This window comes from Octopus bimaculoides, chromosome 2 (genome assembly GCF_001194135.2).
Source record: "Octopus bimaculoides isolate UCB-OBI-ISO-001 chromosome 2, ASM119413v2, whole genome shotgun sequence".
Lineage (NCBI taxonomy): Eukaryota > Metazoa > Mollusca > Cephalopoda > Octopoda > Octopodidae > Octopus > Octopus bimaculoides.
This window is the reverse complement of record NC_068982.1, coordinates 93532188-93543840: the sequence shown is the minus strand read 5'-3', so window position 1 is coordinate 93543840 and position 11653 is coordinate 93532188. Positions and strand designations below refer to the sequence as shown.

The following is an 11653-nucleotide window of genomic DNA, read 5'->3' as shown; positions in this document are numbered from 1 at the left end:
CAGTAGGGTAAAAAATTGGATATTAATTAATATCAATTTAATACCAGGGAACAAGCACATTGAAAGAATCAAGGAGATTCAGAAAAAATATTTGAGATCTCAAAGGATTATTGTATATGTATATATATAAAGGAGACTGCTTCATATGTTGTCTGGTCAATTCTGCTGACGATAGTCTGACCTTGTAAGATATAATCTTTATCTTACTAAAATTGACTTGAAACCATGGTACAGAATATAGATTGGTAAAAGTTTTTATTTTTCATTTCCTTTCGAAATTATCCCTAACTTTTGTGGTATGTAGTATTTTTGCTGCTATTTCTAGCGAGTAGATGTCCTATTATAGGCGTCTCTGCATTTCTAATGTATAAAGGAGACTACTAGGTGGATTGTTAATGTGCTAGAACGGAGACCACTAAGTGGACTGTTAATGTGCTAGAATGTAATCTTCTTCTAGCACATTAACAGTCCACCTAGTGGTCTCCTTTATATATACATATATTTATATATACATATATTTATATATACATATATTTATTTATATATATATTAGGATGTTGAGTAAACTTTCATTAAAGATCAATCAAAAATTTTGTGGCAATTGATTTCTTTGTTGATTTATTAGTATCCCTTTGACTAATTCCCATTTGTTCAAGTGACCTAATATACTACCTTTCTGCAAGGCCTCATACTTCTCACTTTGCTCTGTGTAATCTCACATAAATATGTACCTCATTGGGCCCAATCTCACTTCAACTGTTTGTGGTTTACAGTATGGTCATATAAGTGGGGTAACAAATCCTATTATTTCAGTGTGTTTTCTGTTTGTATTTGTGCACTGCAGCTTAACAGAATATGATTATATTAACAATGAATTCAATATATACATTAACAATTCTACAAACACCAGACTGCATAGTTAACAAGCTACAAAAAGTAAGTAATGTAGGATACTTATAGAAATATAAATGAAACAATGCCTGGCACAATAAAATTTGTACAAATGGCATGGTGTTGATGACCAGGCATTAATTACCATAGTACCATACAGCATAAGTGATGAATAAATATGTATACAGTGTCAGATTCATATGTTTATTCAAATATATTTAGTCTAGCTGTGAAATAAGATCCTGTGGTTAACTACAGTACTTTTGGCAGCTTAGACTGAGGTTCTAAAAGACTAATGTTGTCTTTTATGACCCATGTTATACTGCTGCCCTAGTTAATAATGTCTCACCATTAACTTTGCTCACCACAATGTCTAGTCTGTGTGTCTATGCCAATGGATTGCATTCCTCTGGCAGGGCCTTCCATGATGGACAGGTCGAAAAATAGAGACTAGACTAATATGGACTGCATATTCTTAGAAGTAATAAAAGCGTTTGCATAGTGCCAACACCCTTACCAAAAAAAAAAAAAATAGCAGCTAGAGAAGCATCAATGACAATTCAAAACCAGCAGGACCGAGAAGAGGAAGGCTTTCTCTCTGGGAAATACCTCCATACTGAGGGATTGGCCCTGAAAAGTTGAGAAAAGTGAAGAAAAGTCATCAATGGCTTATGTTAGGGAGCAAAGGGCTTAATTAAGTATTAACTTTGAGCCATTATGTAAATACCGTTAAAAAAATTAAATGTAAATGTAAATTTTGTTTACATTTCTATATACAGTCCATTACATACTTTTGGAAGGTTGGAAGGCAAAAGTAAACAATTGTTGAAGAATTTTTAATGAAAGAGGGAACTAGATAGTTTGATCTTAGCTTCAAGCTGCTTAAAGTGCTTTAGTTTAACTACAGCTTTCAATGTGACATTAAACATATTTATTCTTAACTAAGGCTGGCATGTTAATTATATATATCTATGCAAGTATACCATCATCATCATCATTATTTAACATCCACTTGGTTTTCCATGTTGGCATGGGTTGGACATTTCATCACAGTCTGAGTCAGTTCTTATTTGGAGTTACTGCCCTCTTAGATGGGTTGGGGACCACGTCTCACTCGCACATTCCACATTTGGCATGGTTTCTAAAAAAAAAAAAAAGACAATGGAATGTACGAGTGGTATATATATATATATATATATATATATATATATATATATATATATATATATATATATATACATACATATATATACATATGTATATATATACACATATGCATATATATACATATATATATTTATACATATATACATATATATACTTATATATATATATATATATATATATATACACACTTATATATATATGTATACATATATATACACACACACACATATATATATATACATATATATACACTTATATATATACATATACACACACACACATATATATATATATATACATACATACATACATACATACACACACGCTGGTCAAACTGGGGTCGTATTAAAAGCCCCAACTGCTATTCAGTTGGAAGAAATCTGGATCTATGTGGTTGTTCAATAAAATTCTTAACTACACATGTGCACCCATGCACACACACACACACACACACACACACACACGCACATACACGTGCACACACTTGGCAGTATGGACGAGAAATTTGCTGGTCTACTTGCCACTTTGGGTAAGTGATTTTTGCTATTACCCCAGATTAATTAATAGCTTGTGCTGAGAATATTTTTTAATCACATAATTATAAGGAAAGTAGCTCATGATCCTAAAGGGACACTGTGCACGTGCTTCCTTTTAGGTTCCCTGAACCTGGTTACAAGATGAGATGAAAGGATCATTTAACTAGGAATCTACAAAAGAGTGGAATCCTTTAAAGGCATCCAAGAATGTAAGTGGACAATAAATTAAGTTAACAAGTGTAGAGTTTGATGGGTGGAAACTGTGAAAAAAGCCTGCCTGTACATCTGCTCTTCCATCTATTTATCTAGCCAGCTACACACACACACACACACACACACACACACACACACACATCTGTGAGAGTGGACAACAACATATTATCATAGGTCCTACAGGATCTCTTTCCACGAATTATGAGATTTGGTACTTAGATGTCAAGTATCATGGAAGATACTTAATATCCAGGTACCAATCTCAAAAACCTAGCTGTCCCCAATAGAGCAGCTTTTTGAGTATGCTTTACCCCCATGTCAAGTTCAGTTTCTCTGACAACTTGATTGTTAGTACTCCGTGTGCTTCTACAGCTATTGGGATGACAGTTACTTTTTTTATTGTCCACATTCTTGCAATTTCCTTTTTTAGTAACTTGTATTTTTTCACTTTTTCCAACTCTTTATCACTACACATGCATCCCCAGGTATGGCAGTATCTATAATCTTAGTTTCCTTTTCCCTTTTATCTATTACAAAAATGTCTGGTTTTTGGGTACCTATTAGAGCGTCACATTGGATTGTAAAATCCCACAAGATCTTATATTTATTGTTATCATTATTATTATTGCTACTAAGGTGGTAAGCTGGCTGAATTATTAGCACAGCGGGCAAAATGCTCTTTTCAGTTGCAATTCCTTGCTCAAAACTCATTGGTAGGAGCTCCAGGACACACCAGTCATATCAACAAGTTTGTCAATTGTTCAGTGACAGTCCTCCAAGATCAGTTCATGAATTTTCATGTTTTCATTCATTTGGGTGGTTGATGCTGGCTGTCCTGAATGAGGTTGGTCTTCAAGCGACAAGTGACCATTCCTAAAGCATGGAAACCACTCGTAAACTTGTGTTTTGCTCATGGTAGTGTGCTTCTAAGCAGTTTGTAAAATGACAACTTCTTCGGCCACTGTTTTCTCCTAGCAGAAAACTGAATTTCATAGATTTGTCCCACAGAGAACTTTCCAGTTACTTTTGGCTATCCCCGCAGATGTATATGTGTGTGTGTGTGATTCTTTTGGGGAATATCTCAAAGCACACACATAAAACTATAGATAATAGCATGTAAATATTAGGTTGAATATCCTTTTAGACATTTTCTATCCAAAGAAGGGTTTCAACCTAATATTTACATACTATTGTCCATAGCTGTATGTGTATGCTTTGTGATATAAAAATAAAGAAAAGATTTATTTCACATTCTCTTGAAAGTTTATAAAATTCTTTTGATGTCAACAATATATGTATATGTGCATGCGTGTGTGAATATATATGCAACTGCGCTGGGTTGGCCATGGCATCAGAATGAGTGACAAAATAATACTCAAAGTTCTCATATAAAGCCAGCTTGATAGTGGGCACAGGAATGTTGGTTGACCATGGCTCAGATATAAGGACAAGCTGAAGAGTAAACTCTCAGCAGCGAAGATAGCTTACAACACCTTTAAGCAAACAGCCTAGAAGCATACAAAATGAAATTGTATCAAAATTGTATAAGAAACTTTGTTGCAAATCAGATTCTGAAGCAAAACTGGCCTGAAAGTGTCTATGCAACAATGATGTAAAAATTTATATCAACAACACAAGCTATATGCATAAAATTTGTCCAAGAGTGAAGAGTCATTACACATAAAACATTATTCCTAGTGACAAGAGTGTCCCTATGAAATGAAGAATAAAGATCTAAAATTGCTTAAATAAACAACTTCATGACAGTAAGGAGTTCTACTTAAGAAAGATACTTTCAAAGAGTGAAACCAAACCCAGACTCTCCCATGAGAAGTAGAGGGAAAATGAGAAACCAAAGTTGTTAAAAATATATGAATGAACCCAAAGGCCTTCTACAAATTTACAAAAGGATCACCCTTGTTATCTAGAGTAAGTAAACAATACTGTAGCAATTTAGGACTCAAGGCCCCACAGATTTTGATTACTTTGCCAACATCCTCAGCAATATATGGTAGTATTCAAAAAGCATTTAGGCAAATTTTTATCCAAGATTCCAGATGAACCCACATCACAGCCCAAAATGCAAATGAAGGCAGCATTGTCCAATCCCAACATTCACTAAAACCAAATGCAGGGAGAGGCAGTAGAAATGAAACAAATATACTATCAATCACACTAATGGCAGTTCCACAGCATGGCCACAGCTGCTAACTGAAGCATACATGGTATGATCAACAAGTATCAGGACTGTTGCCATAGTAATGAAGCTAAAGCATGCAGAGTAAAGCTGCTTGGCACAGATTGACCATAAACTCTGCTGTGCATGTACACTAAGTTTTAACATTCTAGCTCACTTTTGCTGTTTACAGCAGTGCTTAGAAGGATGGTGTGTAGTGTGTGATCATTGCATTGACCACGACAGAGAAAGTTGAGCAGAGAATTCACATCAAAATTTGTCAAAAAGCTTGGCGATACCTGCTCAGAGGCCTATGCAAAGTTTTCAAAAAGTTTTTATCGTCCTTGACATAATCAAGGAGATCTTGTGCAACTGAAACCAGAGTGTCTTTTTGGTCAGCTAAAAGCAGTTTTGGCACAAACATGGCAGACATGTGTCTCATACCCAAATCTTCAGTGATAATGGACTGAACAGAACCGTAACTAATCTGCACATCCTCTGATAACTCACGGATGGTTATTCGATGATTTCCCCTCACAGCTGCATGCACATTTGCAATTTTTTCTCAGTTCTGCTGGTTGCAGGTCTTCCAGAATGTTTGTCACTATCGACTTTTTTTTGGCCATCTTGGAAATGTCTGAACCACTTGTACACTTGAGTGCAGCTCATACACTCCTCTCCATACACTTTCTGCAACTTTGTGTAAGCCTCTGAGCAGGTATCGCCATGACAGTTATCTCTATCATGGTTAATGCAATGATCACATGTTACACACCTTCCTTCCAAGCACTGCTGTAAACACCAGATGTGAGTTAAAACGTTAAAACTTGGTGCACATACACAGCAGAGTTCAAGGTTAATTTTTCTCAAGTGGCTTCACTCTGCATGCTTTAGCTTTGTTACTATAGCAACAGTCCGGATACTTATTGATCAGACCTTGTATATATATATATATATATGTCATTTGAGTTTAATGCAAGTCTTGTCCCTCTCTAACCCTGCACCATACATCTCACCTCTTTACAGCATTTACTGAAATCCTTGGCCATAGAATTCATCTACCATGGTTCAGAATCTATAGCAGAGGGATTTCTTCCAGATCTGGAAGTAAAACCTGGAATCGAACACCGTTTTAGTCAGTCAGAAAAATGACAGGACACTGACATACTACCATCAAGGAAATGGCATTAGTCAGTATATATGGTATACCTAGTTTCAACAATTGACACACCAACAGTGTCGTGAGATCACTGGCAGGCTAAAAGAGAAAGTGGATTTCATATGTGGTGCATACATAAGCTAATGACATTAACAATACCAAGGAAACAGATTCTCTTAAATGACTGGGTAGCTTCCTAGAAGTCGTTGACAGTTTCTGTTGCCTCTGTTATCTAATATTTTCATTGTTGGGAAAATGCGATTTTCCTTCAGAATGAAGTGCAGATTGTATGATGCATGTGTTCAAAGTGTAATGTTGCATGGTATAGTGAAAGTGGGCCTTGAAAGCAGAGGACATACAAAAACTAGAAAGAAATGAAGTGAACATACTTCACTAGAGTGATTATAAATGATGGAGTATAAGTGAGGTGAGAGAAAAATCGAAGTAAGAGAAATCATATGTAGCATGGAAGAAAAACAATTGCCCTGGTAAGCAAGTGATGTGTATAGAGAATGACAGCAGTTTAAGGGAGATAACATAAGACTACATTAATGATCTTCTACCAGTGCTACTGGACAAGACTCTTCATTTCATGAAACTTTGGTGAAATGTACGTTAATGATAGAGGCTGGGCTATGTAAGTTATATCTACACTGGGAACAGTCAACTATTTTATACTTGCAGACTTTCTGTCTGATACACCTCTTGCCTATTTGATATCCTCCTATGTTTCTATTACCCCTTAGCTATTTGCTGCATCATGCCACCCAGAAAACTTTCTTATCGTGAACCATTTCTATGTCTACAGAATACTCACCATCTCCCACTTATCAGCTATCATGTAGATTCCATTAGCATTTCTCTCCCATCACATTGGCTGAATAACAAAGAACAGCATAGCAGCTATTGGTATTTGATGCAATTAACTATTTAACATTTTGTGTTGTCTGTCATCACTTCCTCTCCTTCAGAACTCAACTCTCATGATTGTAAGAGACTAGTGAATCTCAATAAGAGTGCTTTTATTCACATCTACCATTTAACAGTTGCATCTCAACTATCCAGCACATTCACTGTCTCATTTACCAGTTAAGAGATACATCATCTTCTATACTGATAGCCATGACTTCTCCCTTAGGTGAATTGTTATTGCGATCCATCACATTCTGCTTTTACTACCTCTCTATATCAATACTCTAGCACTGTCTCTCTCTTGTTTCTCCACACTCTTCCACACAATCCAACCATGCATGCATGTATGCATATACATACATATGTGTGTATGTATGTATGTATGTATGTATGTATGTATGTATTTTGGACTAATTGATTGACTGGTTTCTTTCAGTTTTCATCTACCAAATCCACTCGTAAGGCTCTTGCCTAAGGATCCACACAATGGGACTAAACTCAAAAATGGGTAGTTGGGAAGTAAACTTCTTTACCTCATAGCCATGCATGAAAAAAATTATGCGCCTAAGGTCTCCTAGGAGTAAAACAGGAATAAGTCACGTACAGAGATGTAGAGACAGACAGTTGTAATTTAGTAGTAGTTGAGTATGAATATTAATGTGAGGTACAGAAACCAAAATGAATTGCTCTCAGTTCTATATAAAAAGCAATGTTTATACAATGGTGAAAAAACTGGTGACATTTAACTTGGGAGGAATAGTTTCCTTTAATGCTTTTAGTGGAACAAGCAAAACTTTTTGACAAGCATAATTTCAGCAAAAAGTTTGTTCTCTCAAGCAGAATAGAATTGCAGTGGCTTCATCTAGAATTGCTGCAACTTTGCTCACAAGTTGCAGCACAGATCATTCTGATATTAAACTGTCATCCAACCTTGTACACACTGACAGTCTTGCAATATTAGCAAAGGATCTGGATAGGTAGAGGTTCTTGAACAGGTCAAACTGGAAATTTGAGATGGAGGATTTCAGTTGCTAATAATTATACCTGGCTTTTGAGTTGTTTTTCATGTTATATCCTCATCAATTTTTCACATACATTTACATGCTAATATGGCCACTCAGCTCTTCTGAATATTCTGATATAACCTGGCAACATTTACAGAATGAAAATATTTAGTTTCTAAAGAACTATTGGAATGAGCAAAAACAGAATTTTCATTACAACAATAAATCTGTCAAATATAACTATAGGCACAGGCCTGGCTAGGTACAGGCATGGCTAGGCCCAGGCTTTGTTGAGTAGGAAGAAGTTTGTTTCCCAACTGAATGGTTCTGGGTTCAGTCCCACTGCATGGAATCTTAGGCAAGTATCTTCTACTGTAGCGTCAGTAACCATGTCTTTCCTCTTTGGCAGCATACCTATTTCCGCCCTCATTCTTGCTCTCTTTCTCTTCTTCTCTCTCTCCCTCTCTCTGGCTGGGTAACCATGGACCTCCTCTGCAGCAAAACATCTGTTTCTGCCTCTCTGTTACACTCTAATCTTTCATCATCTGACACAAGACCTCATCTTCCAATGCCCCTTCCCCTCTCAAAGACTCCGTGTCTTGCAAAGTTACTTGGTGACCCTGCCAGTGCAGGTGCCACTTAAAAAGTACCCAGTCCACACTGTAGAGTGGTTGGTATTTGGAAGGGCATCCAGCTGTAAAAACCATGCCAAAACTGTCCTTGCTTGTGTGAGTGCCATGTAAAAAGCATTTGCCCACTCTATGGAGCGTTTGGTGTTAGGAAGGGTATCCAGCCATAAAACCATGCCAAAACAGACACAGAAGCATGGTGCAGGCTCCTGCCTGGCCAGCTCCTGTAAAACTATCCAACCCATGCCAGCATGGAAGGAGGATGTTAAACGATGATGATGATGATATGTATATATATATATGTATGTATGTATGTATGTCTGTATGTACGTATGTATAAGATTAAGAATGACAGAAGCTGTATTAATGCCAAAAGGAAATATTTATTCCCCACTTAAAAGTGGATACTGTACAACACAATATATTGTGATATTTACCATGAGGGAACCTCTCATATAGACTTGTGGCGCATAGAAGAACTTGTGCTTATATTGCTAGTGGGAGATAATTGCTTGCTATCACCTCCGGGACTATCAAATCACATGATTTTGGCTTTTCTTGGCCTTGTCAATGGCAGATGTCCGTGGTTAGAGATAGCATCACTTTTCCGTCGGTGGTATATATAGAATCCCAGTGCCTATTCAGTCACTGGGGTTGCAAATAGCCAGTGTACTTATTAAAAAATAATTAATAGTGACAGAAGCAATATTAATACCAAAAGTTAATATTTATCCCCACTTAAAAGCAAATGTGTTAGTGAATGAAAATACTAAAATCAAAACCTCCTTGATAACAAGCCACACGCATTTTTACACTGACATGATTTAAATATTCGATTGTGAAAGTGAAAGTTGCAAACTCCAAAACTTGCTGTTACATTGATCATACAAGTACAACATTTTCATAGGTTCACCAAACCTTATAACAAAGAGCAATTGCAACACACTATGCAGTAGAACATAAAATAAACTTTAGGAAGACATTAGTGGATAGCTCATCGAAAGCATATAAAATTCACTACAAAAATAGATGGTTAATGATGGAAGCATTACCCATAATACAATACAATGCTTAAATAAACACACAGACAATACATCACAAACAAAAGAACAATGTGACTAATCATACATTAATTTAATGCTCAAATTTCAAGTATCAGTCAATACATCAATACATCTAAACAAGTTTAGGTAATAAGCTCTATGGAAATCACATTTGCCTACAACTAAATGCAGCAGTTATACATGTCAATAACAATTTACACCCTGATGATAAAGCAGTGAAAGTCTAGAAACACTGGTCGTTATGACAGGTTTAGGAATGTTATTAAAACTAATAAAAAAGTTAGAACTATAACGTTATTGCGTTTTCAACACAACACACAAATATATGATAAGAAACAAATGCACAAATATATACATATGATACTCATACTATACACACATGCACACATATATATATGTATACACACACACACACACACACATATATATACTAATAAGCAAGTAATCAACAAGAAACTTCAACAAACACTGCAGGAGTTAGAAAAACAATTTCACAACTTCAAAATATGCAGGAGTGATAATAGTAACATGTTCATAATAATGGAAAGAAATGAATATAATGCAAAACTAATGATTAATTCAAGGAAAATAGCAAATTCATAAAGATCCAGGAAGGCAACAACATCCAATTAAAAGTTAAACTCAGTAAACATGCCATGTTTCAATCCTTGGATTGGGATTTCATCAGCGACTGTGCACCCTGTTTTACTGTCCACAAACACATTGTATATAAAGCTTTGTTACTTGCAGCTTAAGTAAACTGGATTGGCTATTTTATATAAATAATACTTTGCTGGAAGCTCTTTCAAATATTAAATTACTGGTCTGCTAACAGTATTTGGTTTTATTGCTATTAATGATAAAAATATAGCTAAAAATTTTTTAGACAACACTATTTATCAATGATATTAAGAAACATATCAATGCATTCAATATTTTCATGGACAGAAAATGCGGGAAACAGTCAGACATAGGGATTTTATCAAGGACTGTATATCTTCTTTTACTATCCATGAGCGTATTGCTTTTAAATCATACTTCTTATCAGAAGCTTAAATAAATCAGATAAACTGTATTTACTCATGTGTAAATTGCATTAGTTTATTCCTGATTTCAACTTACAAAACTAGGGAGCGACTTATACATGGAGCAAAAACTAATATTAAGTTTGAATATGGAAGGAAAGCAATCCTGCATCAAGATTTAATAATAAATTAGGAATGCAACTCATAAACAAGTGTGACTCAAACATGAGCAAATACAGTATATAATAAACACTTTTTTATTTATACATATATATATATAAATATATATATATATATAAACACTTTGTTGGCAGCTACTTTCAATATTAAATTACTAGAGCATTAATAGTAATTTACTTCATTGCTATATTTTACAATGGATTTTATCTGTTGATATTTTTTTAAAGCCAACAATGTATTAATTAATGATTGTAAATAAAATCTCTATGTACACAATATCTTCATGGACAGAAAAAGCAAGGAACAGCCGGACATGTCATGTTTCAGTCAGTGAATTGGGATTACATCCCCAACTGTGCACCTACTTTTACTGCCCACGATCATATTGCTTATAAACCCATTATTTATTGGGGTTCAAGTAAAGTAGGTAAACCAATCTGAATATATAACACATTGTTGGCAACTACTTTGACTATTAAATCATTGCTATGTTAACTGTGGTTTGTTTCACTTCCATATTGTCCTTTCAAATATATCCATATATTTCCTTTTAGCCAACACTGTATTTTTCAATGATTGTCAACATGTCTGTATTCATAATATATATTATCGTGGACAGAAAAAGCAGTCAGGAATATACATACATACATACATACATACATATATATATATATATATATATATATATATATATATA

At 35.1% G+C, this 11653-nt stretch overlaps 1 protein-coding gene across 6 annotated transcripts in view; it reads right to left on the bottom strand.

The window, feature by feature from the left end:
- Positions 1–11653, bottom strand: part of LOC106870648 (protein NDNF) — a 206529-nt gene that overhangs the window by 30647 nt on the left and 164229 nt on the right. For 4 of the 6 annotated variants that reach the window (XM_052978471.1, XM_052978470.1, XM_014916797.2 and 1 more), the window contains one exon: positions 1875–2032. The exons of the other annotated variants lie outside the window; for them this stretch is intronic. In XM_052978471.1, the coding sequence (XP_052834431.1) occupies positions 1875–1889 (15 nt within the window). In that variant the 5' untranslated portion in view covers positions 1890–2032. The remainder of the gene's footprint in view (positions 1–1874; positions 2033–11653) is intronic. 6 annotated transcript variants of the gene reach the window in all.